Consider the following 15,354-nt stretch of genomic DNA (forward strand, 5'->3'; position numbering starts at 1 on the left):
CCTCATTCCAGGATTCTTGCTTGCTGCTTCTTCTGTTTCTGTTGCATTATGCCACTCTGTCCTCTTCCTATTCAATTTTCTGGGGCATGGCAAAGACTAACAAATCACTTCTTTTTAAGGAAAGATGAGAAATAAATAAATAAGCAGTGGATAAGGCCGGGAGCCAACCTACTTCTTGCTATGCCTGCCTGTTCTTTGTGTTTCATTGAGGAGATGAAATGAGGGTGTGAAACAATTCAGCAGCTCTTCTTTCCTTATACTGGCAAAGCTGCAACTGTGACTGGGTTCTAAGCCCATGCATACAGCTGTAAAGTGGGATATAAACACTTGTTTGCTAACTTTATACACAAGTTGTAATCTTGGAGCTGTAGTATGAGGGATGCTTTTTGTGTTCCTCCTGCTTTGCAGCTTCACTCTTCATGCTGCAAACCAGAGCTTTGGGGGCATTTGCTAATAAACCAGGTAGGGTGCCCCTCCAGCATGGAGCCTTTATGTGATTTATACTTGTCCCATCCTTGGAGATGCTTAAGGCTACGTTAGATGGGGCCCTGGGCAGCCTGATCTGGTGGATGGTGACTCTGCCCATGGCTGGAGTTGGGGCTGGCTTGGCTTTAAGATCTCTTCCAACCTAAATCCTTCTGTGATTAAAACCACCTCCTGATTTTAATGGAAATCCTTTTGTTTTCTTCTTCGCTTCCTTGCTTTTGGAAGAGTGCCAACATGGTCATACATCTCTATTTAATCAGGTGAGGGAGTGTCAGGCAGTTCCCCCAGTGACAAATCAGGTGTGTTTAACTCCTTGATGCACGTGCCCACAGCAGAACAGTTCTCCTGTTGCCTGATGAGCCAAGTCAACATAAGGAGTAAAAATCACAGCTCCCTTCAACCTGCCTGCCTCGTTGTCCTCCTGCACGCAGACTGTTCGGTGGGTGCTCATGTCAGCTCCTGCGTGAGGCTGCGAACCAGTCCGTCTGTATTTGATTGCATCCTGCGCTCTCTCCCCACCTCGAGGAGGTGCTGTGATGTAGCCGCTGTCACCTTTTGCTGTGCGGTGCCGGACAGCTGGCCCAGCGGTGGGGTTTCCATCAGGAGCCCGGAGCGGTGCTGGCGGCGTTGCTGCTGCTCACCCTGCAGTCAGGAGAGGCAGCGGGGAGGAACGGCGCTCATTATTCCCCGAGCTTGAGCTGCCCGTGCTGCGTGTGCAACGCGTCGCACTGAGCCCCAGCCCTCCTTGGCGGGGCCGGAGTACCTGCTGGGCTCCCCACGTCACGGCGCTTGGGCTATAAAGCACAGGCAGAGCGCATCGCCTCCCGCTCCGGCTCTGTGGGAGCTGCACAAAAGCAGCAAGATGTTCTATTCAGGCGTTCTGACGGAGCCGACGAGGAAAGAAGTGGAGATCCGGGAGGCCGCCTCGCTGCGCCAGCAGAGGAGGATGAAGCAGGCGGTGCAGTTCATTCACAAGGACTCTGCGGACCTCCTTCCCCTGGATGGGCTGAAGAAACTGGGGACTTCCAAGGACACTGTAAGGTTTACCACGTTTCCCGAGAGCAAATGAGTGCACTGAGAAAGTTTAGGGCAGGGGGAAGGCTTTTCTTTTTCATGCTGTTTTACTGTTAACAGGGTGAGTTGCTTGCTTGGGAAAATTGGTATAGGAATGTATGTGAAGGAGAGGGATGGGAATACGATGCTGGGTATCGCCAGGGGCTGCTGTTCGCCAGCAGTGCTTTCAGATGTCTGTGCAGGGAGCTGAGAGCTGTTTAATTTTTGGCATTTACACAAATGTCAGAAAATGGGATGCTGCTTTCCGTACAAAAATCCCCTCAGAAGCAGAGTAAATCAAAATGGCTTCATACCATACATACATATATGCGGTGCAGATGCGGTGCAGATGTATGTGCAACACGATCATAAAAGGCTCCAAGAGGTGCAGCAGTACCTATGGATATCAAACTGTCAGACTGCACTATGACAGCAGCTGATGCACATCTGCTGATTTTTACGAGGAAACTCAGTTCTAGGTTTTAAATATATATGTTATGATCCCTGTGATCCTGCAGCTGATATACCACATCCTCCATCACGTCCAGGGGCTGCAGAGCTCCTGTGAATACTGATGTGTGCAAATATTGGAGCTCTTCTTCATGGGAATTGTACTAAAATGTAACGGCAAAAGTTCTGATGTAAGAAGCAAAGTCTAGGAAATAACATCCTACTGCAGAAATTTCCTTTGCTTCTTTAAATGTTTGCCCTAATTCTTGCAAAATTCTTGCACCTTGCAAGAAACTATATAGATATTTATATATGTATATTTCTGTAGTAGATATACGTTCATTGAAAAAGATGTATCTTTACTTTTAGTGGGTTAATATTATTCCATCACAGCCTTTCTGCTCAGCTGGCTCAGTCTCAGCTCTGGGTGAGATGAGCTCAGTGAGCGTGCTGTTCTCTGCATTGCTGCCTGGAAGTGATTTTTGCCATCCCAAATGCTCTGCAGTTGCAGGGAGCCATAGCTTCTGGCTGGAGGAGGGCTTGAAAGGAGCTATGCCAAGTCACATAGAGCTGCAGTTATCTGTCGGGGAGCTACGCAGTGACTTTCAGAGCGTGATAGCATGGTTATTGCTGTTATCTGCAGAGTCTGAACAGCTTGTCACAGCTCATGTGGGGCTGAAACCCAAGGGTTTCTGCCACACCTGGGTGAGGAACACAACAGGTAGCAGGAGGCAGGGGTGCTAAGACATGAGGTCATTGTCCCCACTGTCCCCAGGGCCAGACTTGGCCACAGCTCTGCAGTCAACACGGAGTTCCTTGCTGTGGCTGCCAGGGTCCCACCAGTGTCATGGCTTTGTTTTCAGTGCAGAGAGGCACCATTACTCATGTTAGATGTGGGGCTGAGAGAAGTGGGCCCTTCCTGCTCCTTAAATGGCCCCAGGGAGGTGCGTGGCTCCTGATCCCCTCCATGTCCTTGGAGGGAGTACAGCATAGTGGAGGCACGTGGCCTGTCCCCATCTCCTCTGGCTGTGCTGCCTCCATCCAGGATGGGATGAGAGCTGAGCTGACATGGGCCACTCCACTGCCAAGCCACCTTGTCTCACAGCCACAGCAGGGGACAGCGGGCTCTTGGCTAGGGATTGTCCTAGCCACAGTCTCCAGTTCCGTGCCCCTTTGCAGCACCAGAGAAGACATGAGGTCATGCTGGTGCCATGAGTTTCAGACTACTGCCATGGGTCACATCACAGCAAAGCAATGCTGCCAGCATTGTATGTTGCCAGGATGGCAGCGAGCACAGCCATAGGGATGTTACAGGAGGTGTCATAGAACCATTATGGCTGGAAAAGACTACTAAAATCTTCTAGTCCAACCACCAACCCAACACCACTGTTCCCACTAACACACGTCCCTCAGACACACATGTTTCTTGAGCATCTCCTGGGACAGTGACTCCACCACCTCTCTGGGCAGCCTATGCCAGAGTATACCCCTGGAAGAACAGGGGATCCCTGAGCCTGGTGGAGCTCTGATGGAAGCAGTGGTACACACCTTGCTGTGGCACTGCTTTGGGAAGTGGTTTTCCGTCAGCCTCAGCAGGAGAAAGAAGGCAGCATCTCACAGGTGTGGGGATGGATGGGCCTGTCTCTGGGGTGGCTGCGTGCAGCCAGGGCTGGTGATGACTGCCTAGAGATGCAGAGCTGAGAATGGCTGGCCCTGCATGGGTAGTGGCTGGGGAGAGAACAGGCTGAGGAAAGCCAGGGAAAAAAGGGGGAAGGGATAGCTGCTTTCCTGGTATCTTTTGTGATTTGTTTTCTTGTCACAGCATGCTGAATTTTTCCTCTCTACCCTTCCAACTTGTGTAGATTATTTTCTGATTTACAGCCCTCCTGCTTCTTGTCCAAGTGGCAGCGGCTCGTTCTGACGCAGGAGGTCTCTCCTTTCCCACGGGGCTCAGCAGAAGCTGTCTGTTTCCTCCTGACTTGAGCAGAAGCACAGGGGCAGCCAACCCCCAGGGCCAGGCATCCAGATTCCCTTCTGTACGAGGCAGGGCTCTGAGCCCTGGCCATCAGCAGTGACCCGCTCTGTCCAATGCAGACGTCGCTGACCTAATGTCACCTCTTTTCAGGGTGAGCCTTACACTGGCCAGCAGTAGTGATGAAGGCTCTGTGGCCTGCAGTGGTCCCTCAGAGATGCACCTCCTGTGCAGATGTGTACCTCTGACTGGTGAGGGGAAGAGGGGGCTGGCATTTGCCTTTCGTCTTCACCTGAGCGAAACTGCTGTGACAGGCCTTGTCATCTCCAGGTCCTGAAGCCTAAATAGTGAGATGCTGCCAAAGACACGCACACTGCAAGCTGCAGTGACGTACTTGTTTATAAATTAGAGAGGAACAAAGCTGGACTGAGTTATTTATGGTTTTGACAGACAGCGGTAAATAGGTTCAGCAACACCAGGTGTCTCCGCTCATTTCTTTTGGGTTTCTACTCTGACTTTTCTGGGGATTGTAAGTGTTTTCAAAGTCTCAAGGATGGAAAGGGAGATATTTTATGAAAAAAATCCTGGTTTGTATTTAAATTTTTCTGAATGACAGTAGGAACTAACCTATATTTTTCTATGTGCATAGCGGTATGTAACACTTTATTCTTTTATAAAGCTTTGTGCAGCATGTAGAAAGGCAGCACCAATAATCTGGATGACTTGGTACACTGGTCCTGTGTGCACTGCTGACCTGAGCTAAGGGAGCATGCTGCTGGCTTCCAGATCTGTAACCAAGGAGGTCTTCCCTCCCATAAAGGGTCTGACTGCAGGTTTTCAGCAAAATGCACATTTGCAGACGTTCTCTGGCAAATTATCTGTTCGCCATGTTCATATCCATCACTTGAGTCATCTCTGTGACTAACACCCCTCGCTTTGCTGCACGCAAGATTCAAGGGAAACACAAGTTAAAGCTAACTAATTAATAGCCTGAGACAGAACGGTGCTGCAGGGAACCTTTTCAATCCCTTCTACAAGATTATTTATGTAGTGGAGCACGACGAGGCCATATTTGCCCCCCTTAGAGGCAGCATGCACTGCAGCTTTCAGAAGAACAAGCGTCAACAAAATTGGTGGTGTAACTCATGTTTGCTGAATGTTGGGTTTTCCTTACAGTGATGGATCCCAGATAGGCATCATAAATCTAGGGCTTATGAAAGCCCAACAGTACACCTGCAAGTGAACTTGGAGTAAAAAATGTGTTGGTTGAAATCAAGGGTAGATGGCAGTTAGAATAGCAGTGAATGCAGGGTGACTTTCCAGTGTACTCTGTCAAAGGCCATGTCAGAAGAACACCCAGATTGTTCTGAGTGATGGCCATGCAGAAATATTGGTCAGTCCCAAATACATCTGGCCAGGATAGGGTGTGGGGGGTGACCGATGAGTGATGGGCAGGCTTCCATCCAGTGGACACTTCATCCAGGTATTTGTCCATTATATTCTTTATGCAAGATATGCTTTTGAGTATGTCAGTCATACACAGCATCTGCAGCTGGAAATGATAAAGAAATCTCATGTCAACTGACAAATTGTATGCAGAAAAACAGTGAAAAGGAGCTTATTTGTCCTAGTAGGTACTGATGTTTTTAATGCATACTTGTTCTCATCACTCAAGTCCAGCCTGACCACTGGTGCTATGCTAACAGTGAGATCTCAAGCACTAGCGTGCCTGCAGTTATTTTAGGAGATGCCAAGTTGCATTAGCCTCCTGTGAGCACTGTTATTTAACATGCTGCCTGAGATATGTTACAGATGAGGCATTGCGTGAGGGCGCATGCTGGCTAATTTGGGGAACTACAGAACCAGGCTCTCAAAATTATCCTAATCCCATTGAAATTCCTTCAGAACTTGGGGTTTGCCAATTTAGATGCATCTGCAGATGTCTATAATATGGGCATATTTAATTTGAATGCAAGAAATTCAAGAATGAGCAAGGAGGAAGGTCTAAAGTGGACAAATGAAAATGACAAGGAAAAGAAAGCATAAGGGGGGAGCTCAGCCAGGCGGAGAAGTGAGCAGATAATCAAACAGAGTCATTTCACCTCCAGCAGTGTGTGTGCATCCATCCGTGATGAGCATTAAATATAAAACAGGCATTTGGGAAAGCAGTCGGAGGAGGTACTGAGAAGCAGTGTGCTTCTCTCCAAAAAAGAGTAGTTTTCTTTACTCAAAGCCAGATTAGCCAAGGCTGGCACAAAAACAAATGGGTGCAGCCCAGCAGGAATCCACGTAATCTGGAAGTTTGGAAAGTTCCCAGTCATTGTGAGAAGAGACTTTTGGGGTAGCCCTGCTGTGAGAGTGGGGCCCACAGGTACTGGAGGAGAAAGCAGGCAGTGCATAGCTTCCCCCTGATTTCGCTCTGCTCTTTCTTTGTGTGTCCTTAAAGCAACCACACAACATCCTGCAGAGACGCCTGATGGAGACAAACCTATCAAAGCTGCGAGGCAGCCGGGGCAGCTGGGCCTCGAAGAGTGATGCCCCAGCACAGAGCAATAGGCTGAACCAAGCCAAACTGGGGAGCTCCAGGAGCGTGGAGGATGAGGAGCTCCTGGTGGTGAGCTGCCAGGTAATGTACCCACCCTGCTGCTTCCTCCTCCCCCCCATTTTATTTTTGATAGCCTCACAGATGGCTCTCATGTCCTGGGACTGATGCCGGTGATCCAGTGGGTCCTGTGCATGTGGCAAACCGTGCCCTGAGCCATGGCTTGGGGGAACAAGCAAGGGATGGGTTGGTGTGAGCAAACCCTGGTTTTCCTGCAGTCTTCCTTCCCTCCTGCACATTGTCTCCCATCTCTGCTTGCTCTCCGCAGTGTGCTGGGAAGGAGCTGAAGGCCGTGGTGGACACTGGCTCACAGCACAACCTGATGTCAGCTGCCTGCCTGGACCGGCTGGGGTAAGGATCTGCTACTGCAGCACCAAATCACAACCTGGTTGTATTTAAATGGCCTTGCAGGGAGCTGGGATGGAAAGGTACTTGTACAGAACTGATCAGCTTCTGAAAGCACTATTCAGAGCTTTGAATGCACTTGTATTTTTTCAGTGCCCGTTTGTGCTTCTGGTGAAGGAACCAAAGTTCTCTCTGGCCTTCTGTGTGCTTGGAAGAAAGTGAAGCTCTTGGGACCCAGCTCAGCCCTGCTGCACTGCAAAGCATGGGCCTTGCTGCTGGCCACACTCACTCCAGCACTGATTATAAAGCAGATACATGGCTGAGTGCTCTGAATGAGGTGTCTGGTGCTGCTCCCAGGAAGAGACTTCTCCCTGCTGAAGGGAAAGAAAAGGGATGTTAGGAACAGACTGATAGCTGTTGGCAGCAAAGCTCCTGCTGATCTCAGAGAATGGAGACAGGCATTGGGGAGTTTTGAGCACTTAATTCCCATGCAGTCACCGCTTTTTATCACTAACTTGCAATGACTGTGTAAAAAGCAATTGCACTTGCTGCCTGAGAACTGCTGCACAGCCACAGGCGAAAGACACCTCTTCTGTCAAAACCATTATTACTTATTTGCACAATAGCAGCTGGAATGTGGCTGCATTTTCTACAAACTGTGAGGCAACTCGGTCTAGTTTATCAATTAATAGCAGTGTAAGTGGAGAGGTCTTATCTCTGCAGGATACCACATGGGCTGCTCAGTGTGTCCCAGCTGTGTGCTGATGGTCTTGATGGCCCTGCATGCTGCCCACGTTACTTATGCAGATCCTGTGACATTTTTGCAACACTGCTGCCTTTCCCCAGCTTCCTGCTGCTCTCTTGCTGTTTATATTTTGAGGTGGCAGAAGCTGAAGGCAGATTAACCAAGCAGCTTAAAACCAGAGCTTTGATGCTGGGCTTTTCTGCCTTTGCTGTGGTGGGCCCTGTGTGACGTCAGGCATTGCTCCAGCACGCCTTGCTTCAAAGCAACCCAATGCATGCAGCAGTGATAAAACATGAGTCCAACTTAACTCCTGCCCTGGGGCACAGCAGGAGGAGATATGCTGAGGGCACAGGGAGAACAGAACAAAGCCAGAGGCTGTGCCTTCCCTGATGCTACAGAGAGGCTCAGGGAAATGACTGCCCCCATAAAGACACTTCAATTCACCTAGGGCCAGAAGAAGCCAGCTCAGGGTTAGGAGCTCCCAAACTCCTCCTTGGTGTGCTCCTGGCAGCAATTACAGACAGCCTCTAAGTGCAGAGATGGAGGGGATCCGGTCTGTTCGCTTGGCTCTCCTATGGTCCTAGTGCTGTGCTCATGATACAGGTGATCCTAACCTCAGTGCTGGCTTCTCTGCCTCTGAACAGCCAGCAATAAACACAGCCTCTATCTGAGAGAGACATTACTGCCTCTGTCTGTTTCTCCATCAGATTCCAGATCAGTTTAAGAGATGAACCAAAGTAATCAGTGTTGTCAGCATAGTTCTTGGGGTGTAGAAATAAGAAATATCTGCTCTTGAGATATCCCTGACAGCTCTTGTCTTCTTTTCTTGGGCTGAATGTGATCTATGTGTCGCAGCCTCCACTGCAGAGAGACAGGTCTACTATCTACACATAAGTGTTACCCTGCCCTGGCTGTAAGGCATGGGGACAATGCTGTTAGCTCAGCTGATGGAAGGAAACAGGGAGCATCACTTGTTTCCACCAACACTAAATTAGAAGCAGTTTTAGATCAGCCACTTCTTAAGTCTTGGAGAAACATAGAAAAAAGATTCCTCAGGTAAAAAAAGAGAGGCAGAACAGCACAGCAAACCAGCTAAGAGAGCACTTTCTGACAGCAGGCTGCAAATAGGAACAAGCTGAGAGCACTCCACGACTGAGTACCCTTCAAATGCAGTTTGCTGCTTCCCGGAGAGGCTAAGCCATGACTGTTTCATGTCAGAAGTGTTTTCACCATGCAGGTTAAGGGAACGCCTGGAAGTACTCCCCAGTGAGGAGGAGGAGATCTCGTTGCCACGTAGCGAGAGGGTGATCGGCCGCATCGACCGCCTGGTGCTGGCAGTGGGAGCACTCCGTGTGGAGTGTGCAGCACTCGTTGTGGGTGAGTGCCATTTTGGGTATGAGCCCTGCTGGGTTACCTCAGGGAAAGCACGGAGCTTTGCGGATGCAACACAGTTCAAGTAGAATTGCTTCCCTTCAGAGTAATTCAGTTCACTTCTAGAGTGGGTCTTACTAACAAGGCAGCCATCAGGGAAGGATGGAGATACAGAAAGCCAGGGGAAATAGTTCTGACTGTATAAATATGAATGTTCCTATTTTTCAGAAGACAGTGAGAAACCCTTCTCCTTTGGCCTGCAGACACTGAAGTCCCTGAAGGTAAAGGCTTTCCTCCTGCAGGGCTTTTGCCCATGCTGGAGACCACTGAAATTGTAGCTTTCCCTCTTACTGGAAGGTGTTTGTTATTTGCAGTGTGTCATAAACTTGGAGAAGCACCATCTTGTTCTGGGCAAGACGGAGAGGGAGGAAATCCCATTTGTGGACAGTGTTGGCGCTGGGGCAGCAGAGAAGTAAGTGTGCTGGGGAGAGGGACTGTGGGAGCAGGGGTCCTTGCTGCAGGGAGCAGGGCTGCCCAGAGTCCTATCCAACCCGGCCTTGAGCACTCCAGAGATGGGGGACCCACAGCTTCTCTGGGCAGCCATGCCATCATCTCACTGCCCTCTGAGTAAAGTACTCCTTCCTAACATTCAACCTGAATGTCCCTTCTTTTAGTTTAAAGCCATTCCCCCTTGTCCTATCACTATCAGATCGTGTAAAACATCAGTTCCTCTTCTGCTCATAAGCTCCCTTCAAGTATCTGAAGGACAGAATGAGGTCTCCCCAGAGCTTTCTCTTTTCACTTCCTCTTCTCTACCAGAGAAGAGGAAAAAAAAAAAAAAAACAGTGGGTTTTCCAGCAGCATTTTCCAGCTTCTGCTGCTTTTCCTCCAGTAACTATTGCACGGTAAAGGGGGTGTCTGCAAAAACATGCATAAGGAAGAGCCTCTGAGGTCATTAGGAGGATTCCTTGAGTACTGCTTTGAGAGCATTCCCAAATGAACAATTTTCTGGAAAATATTTACAAAGGGCAGCAAACAAACCAGGTGGCTGTTTTACAAAATGCAGGAGAGACCTTGCCTGGAGGTAGTGGCATTGCCTCTTCTTCTCACTTTGCCCCTGGCTGCTGTAGCTTCAGTTTTCTGTCCCTTCAGGAAGATGAATCTGTGCTGTTCACCCTGTGGGTGACTACTCTGCTGTGACCTGGGCTGGCTGTGCTGCACAACGTGGGCTGCTTCCCCATCTCCTTTGAAATACAAATGAGAGAGGATTCCAGCAGTCGCAACTGCATCTATGAATTATTATTTCTTGCTGCTGCACTCAAGGCAATTTTTTTTCTCATGCAAAAACAGATTATGTTAAATATATTTTCCTTCCTGTTTCAGCACTTTGGAAGCATAGAGAAAAATGGAAATGCCATCCCCACACGAGAGCTCAACATCAAAGAAATTCTCTGCAGCTGTTCCAAACGAAACAGCAATGCGCTGCTTGAAAATATTTATATGAGGCTACAGCTTGAGTATAGCTAAATGAAACCTGTTCAGTAGCCAGTACCTTAGAGATATTGTCATGTTTATCTTTGGGTTTTGAGAAACAAATGTGTGCTTATTTTCTGGACTTTTCTATAGTGCTCTCTTTATTACGGACAGTTGGGAAAACCTTAGAATTTCTTCTGATGAGAAAAATAATTTTTATAGTGGCCTCATATGAGTAATTGTACTTAGCAGTGATTAGAGGCTATCAGAATGAAATTTTTATTAATGATTTTTTCCAGAGGCTAAGCATTTATATTCGCTTAATTGATATAGTCACATTCAAAGGGCCATTACCAAGAGGTTACTCATAGTACAGTAACAATGCTAATGCCATCTATGAATTATAGTACATCCTGCTAGCCGTGGCATTGCTGCTGTGTAACTGGGGACACAACTGCTGGCTTGATGAGAAGGAGCAATCACTAAATTACCCTTGGGTAAGGCTCCTGCAGGGCTGCATTGCTGCAGCACAGAAGTGCTGCTTGGAAGGGCTCGGGGATGCTCTGCAGCTACCTTTGTGCATGGGATGAGCTCATGGCTGTCCCCTCCACTGGGAAAGTCCCTAAAGGGCTCTTGACTGCCTTCCCAGTGGGAGTAAGCAGGGAAATTAATCATTGCACTGTGCCCCAAAGAAACAAACGAGTGCAAAATCACATTGTCACCATCCATGGAGGTGTTCAAGATTAGGGTAGATGTCATATTGAGGGTTGGTGTGCTTGGTGGGGATGGTTGATGATGGTTGGACTAGATGGTCTTAGTGGTCCTTTGCAAACTTAATGATTCTATGGTTATATGGAAGAAAGCAGATGGAATGCCTCACAGGTCCAGTGATGAACCACAGCTCTACTGGCTCTCCCAGCCTGTAAAACATCAGCACCCTGGCTCAGCGCTTCTTTGTGTTTGGGGCTCCAGTTGTACTTCAGTGTTGCTGACAGGAATGCCACAATTTTATACCTATTTACAAATCACCTGGGATTCTACAACACTAACCTTGACTTCCCTCAGGGCAAGTGGGAATTTCTGTGGGACAAGTACTCCATTTGGCATTGCTATGCCATAGCACCAAGGTTGGTTGCTACTTCACGGGCTGCTTGCTTGGAAACCAGAACAAATGTAGTGTACTGCTTGGAGGAGCTTGACCTGCTGCAAAAACAGCTTTCTAGATTTTAAAAAGCTAATGGGAATTAATGACAGCCATCTGCTGAAGGGGCATCTTTTAAATGCAGTAATACCCTTGTGAAGTTCTGCACCCAGTCATGTGGGATGGTGAGCCAACTGCAGGCAGATCTGCACTGGCTGTGTGATGTGGCAGAGGGAGGGCAGCTCCTGCGGCACTGTTCCTCTGGCCAGTCTTAGCTGTACCCCATGGCACATCCCAAGCCTGTGGTAGCATTGCAGCTGGACTTCACCTCCTGCAGTGGGCTCAAACCTATTTTCAATATTGAGTATTACTACCAAATCCAGAGTATCTGAATTTTGAGCTATTTTCTATTTTGGTGGTAAGTTTCAGTGCTTTCTCTACATACAGTATTTTATATAACACAGCTCTATGTACATATATACATGGTTGAGCTGCCTAGGGCAGTCCCACCAATGTGCTGCAGAGAGACTTCACTAAATATGAAATATATTTGATTATTTTATATGCTATGAGTTTGGTATTTTGGTACTTCTTTCTGTGCTTATTACTGTGCTAAATGTCAAATTAAATCTAAATAAAGTTTAATTGTTATTGCTGTTTATTTGCTTGTACCCTGGATACGGCAATTACTTGCTTTCACTGCACTTATCTACTGAGAATAGAGTTCATTTAAATCTTTTCCTGATGGGGTTCTGCGGTGCTTTTGTGATTGTTGGGAATTGATTGGAGACCAGCAGCACAAAATGAGCGGGTGAAATGGCACACAGCATGTTCATGGTGAAGCAGGAGCATTTGGAGGTACAGCCTTCTGCTAAAAGGCATCTCCCTCCCAGGGGATGTGTGAAACACAGCAGGTGCTGGTATATCCTTTGTTTGCTTCTGCTGTGTTTGTCTGCTTTTTGGGGCAATACAAGCTACTTTAGGCATGGTAAGGTGGTGATGGGTCAGTGGTTGGACTAGATTATCTCAGAGGTCTTTTCCAGCCTTAATGATTCAATGATTTTATGCCTTGGTGCTGCCATGGCATGTCCTTCCTGTCGCAGTGGGATCACTGTGGACACTACTGGAGCAACTCTGCAGCAATGCTATTCACACACATTTTGTATCATGCTGGGTTCCACCAACAGCTTTCTCCCATGAGAACAGCTGATGAGAGGAGACCCACTGGGGCATTTCTCCACAGCTAACTGAGGCACAATCTGTTCTCTAATAGTGCTCGAGGGATGTCCTTCTGATGGGCTTCTCTAGTACTTTTTTGCTGATGATACCGTGATGATCAATGTGTTGTGAAAAAAAAGGTGATTCATGTGTCTCAGAAGCAAATAACCAGATGACTTATTTCCATACAAATGTGTATTACAGCCATTGCTTGGGCAAGCATCAGCGGAGGTCTGCTTTATCACCTGCTTGCTTAAGAGCTGAGAGTGGTACTGAGTTTCCATCGGGTGAAGGCTACCCTTTCTCATAAGCTGAGCATTAAGTGCACACCTCTGTCATGCTGTCATGCACACCTCTGTCATCCACACCTCTCAGCCTGAGGATGAACCGGTGCCAACGGCCCTCTTTGCACCAGACCCGCACACAGAGTCCTATCCACTGAACGGAGCATCATCAAAACTCACCCATTTCCTATGGAAAAGCATTGCAGGGGCTGCACCAGGCTTCCCTGGGGTACACTCATATCTTACTCCAGCATGACAGGCTCCACTTGACTTCACTTTCAGGTATTTTGCACATTGCTGTTCTGCTTTTCAACAGATATGCATCTTCCCCTCAAACCAGGTTTCCTCATTCTCTGGCAGTAACCAAGTGTGTCACCGTGTGCTGATCTCTTCCTCTTCCTCCTCTGTTAATAACCACATTGCAGATGGAAAATTAAGACTCCTAGATACGGCGCTGCTGGTATCAGTGACATTTCATTAGAAATGCTATAGCTGAATAGGCCATTGATTTATTGATTTTGCTACTAGAGCAGTGCTGCCACTTCCTCAGGATGTTCTCAAAGTGGGAGGGAAGGCAGTCAAGAACTTAAAAATACCAGGGGCTCACAAATAACGGGATGTCACACCAGGAGAACCACTTGGGAACACAAGAGGAGCTGGCAGTGGCACCCATGGCCTGCAACTTCCACCTCGTATCCCAGGTCTTCCCAACTGCAGAGTGCCTTCATGGCAATGCAGGCCAAGGCAATGTGGAAGCAGACTGCTTAAATGGCAATATGGAGAATTATGTTCTCAAAGAGAAAAAAAAAAAAAAAAAGCATATTTTTGTACGTGTTACTATAAACCTCAGTGCTTTGTTCCTCCACAAACAGCTCAGATGCAGAGTTATCAGCACTCTGTCACTGCAAAACACACTGACTCACAGGGAGCACGTGAGAGCTCCAAGGGCAGACAGTTCTGTGTGAGTAACTGGGCCACAGTGGGCGGCTCTGGCTATTAATTAGAAAAGAAAAAAATGTTCTTGGGAATGACTCATTGCTCTTCCCTACATCCAAAGGATGTACCTGAGCAGACTATGAGGTTCAACATAAGCACAGTGAGCCCATCGACCTGCTTTTATTCAGTCCAGCAGAGATCTGGATGCAGGGAAAGATCAGGTTCTTGTTGGTCCCTGTGCAGGTTGCAGAGGAAGCAAGAAGGCCCTAAAGTGGGCAAAGCATGGCTCAGAGCTGGTGTTGAAGGGACATTGGGTAGTAGTGGTGCGAGGGGCCGGAACACAGTTCAGCAGGACACTGTGCCTCTGTGTGTTGTCCTGCTCTGAGGGTTCAAAGAGGAAATTTGTAGAACCTCCTGGTTCAGGCTTCAGTGACATTTCAGGCTCATGGAAGGCAAAAATAGGATTTTGTTCCTCCCGAAGGAGATGGCCATGTAGTTTTAAAAGCAAATTTTGTATGAGGGTTGATCAACTTGGCATTTACAGCTGAGCATTTTCCTAGATAAAAATGTGTTCCACCCGAGATCATGTTGTGTTCTGCCCAACTGCTTCTTGTGGTACTACAATCATGAGCCACCTTCCAGCGACCTGCTTGGTTCCTTCCAATTGATAAGGAGAGAAGATCCTGTGTAGGGGATTGCTCCAGTCAGGTCTCCAACAGACACCATATAAACAGAACTGACTCACTCTCCAGGCTGATGAGTTAAAATTAGGGCGTTGCAGCTAGAGAAGGCAGACAGGGAAGCAGAATGAAGGAGGTTTGAGCAGAAAAGGCTGCACGCAAAATAATCCATCTGAAAACACTGTCAATAATTAGCCCTGCCCTCTGCTCCTCTGTGGGCACAATGCTGCCTGTCTGAAACGCCAGATGTACTTGGGTGGGTGTAGAAGCCACATCACTCAGTCTGGAAAAAGCTCCAAATTTCCATCTTTTCCTTGAAGCTGCAGAGCTGCTTTCTGCTCCTGATGTAAGGGACCTTTGGTGGGTGCTCTCAGCTGGCAGAGGATGCCCAGAAGCACATGATGTACTGTGTTCTCTGCAGACTGCTAATGATGTTTGATTAATATTTCATTATCAGTGTGAGCAATCTTTGGGCTCTCTCTGCATCTGTCTTACTTAGCGTTGTCTTTTCTTAGTTAAGTGGCAGCTCCTGCAGAGAGTGATCTAATTGTTCCTCAGCACCTGCTTGAAGTTCAGGATGGACATTGTGTTATTTGCA

At 47.9% G+C, this 15,354-nt stretch overlaps 1 protein-coding gene across 2 annotated transcripts; it reads left to right on the top strand.

The window, feature by feature from the left end:
• The first annotated feature begins 880 nt into the window (after positions 1-880).
• On the top strand, positions 881-12,262 carry NRIP3 (nuclear receptor interacting protein 3). 2 transcript variants are annotated; one of them, XM_090140464.1, is made up of 7 exons: positions 881-1,522; positions 6,408-6,587; positions 6,832-6,914; positions 8,891-9,030; positions 9,256-9,305; positions 9,399-9,496; positions 10,408-12,262. In XM_090140464.1, the coding sequence occupies exons 1-7, from the start codon at positions 1,349-1,351 to the stop codon at positions 10,421-10,423; spliced, it is 741 nt and encodes a 246-aa protein (XP_089996590.1). In that variant the 5' UTR covers positions 881-1,348; the 3' UTR covers positions 10,424-12,262. The 2 variants fall into 2 exon arrangements, with proteins under 2 accessions (XP_089996590.1, XP_031469809.1); XM_031613949.2 differs by having other exon boundaries at positions 895-1,522; positions 9,253-9,305; positions 10,408-12,260.
• Positions 12,263-15,354: the final 3,092 nt, after the last annotated feature.

The sequence above is a fragment of the Phasianus colchicus genome, chromosome 5 (assembly GCF_987193195.1).
Source record: "Phasianus colchicus chromosome 5, bPhaCol1.hap1.1, whole genome shotgun sequence".
Classification (NCBI taxonomy): Eukaryota; Metazoa; Chordata; class Aves; order Galliformes; family Phasianidae; genus Phasianus; species Phasianus colchicus.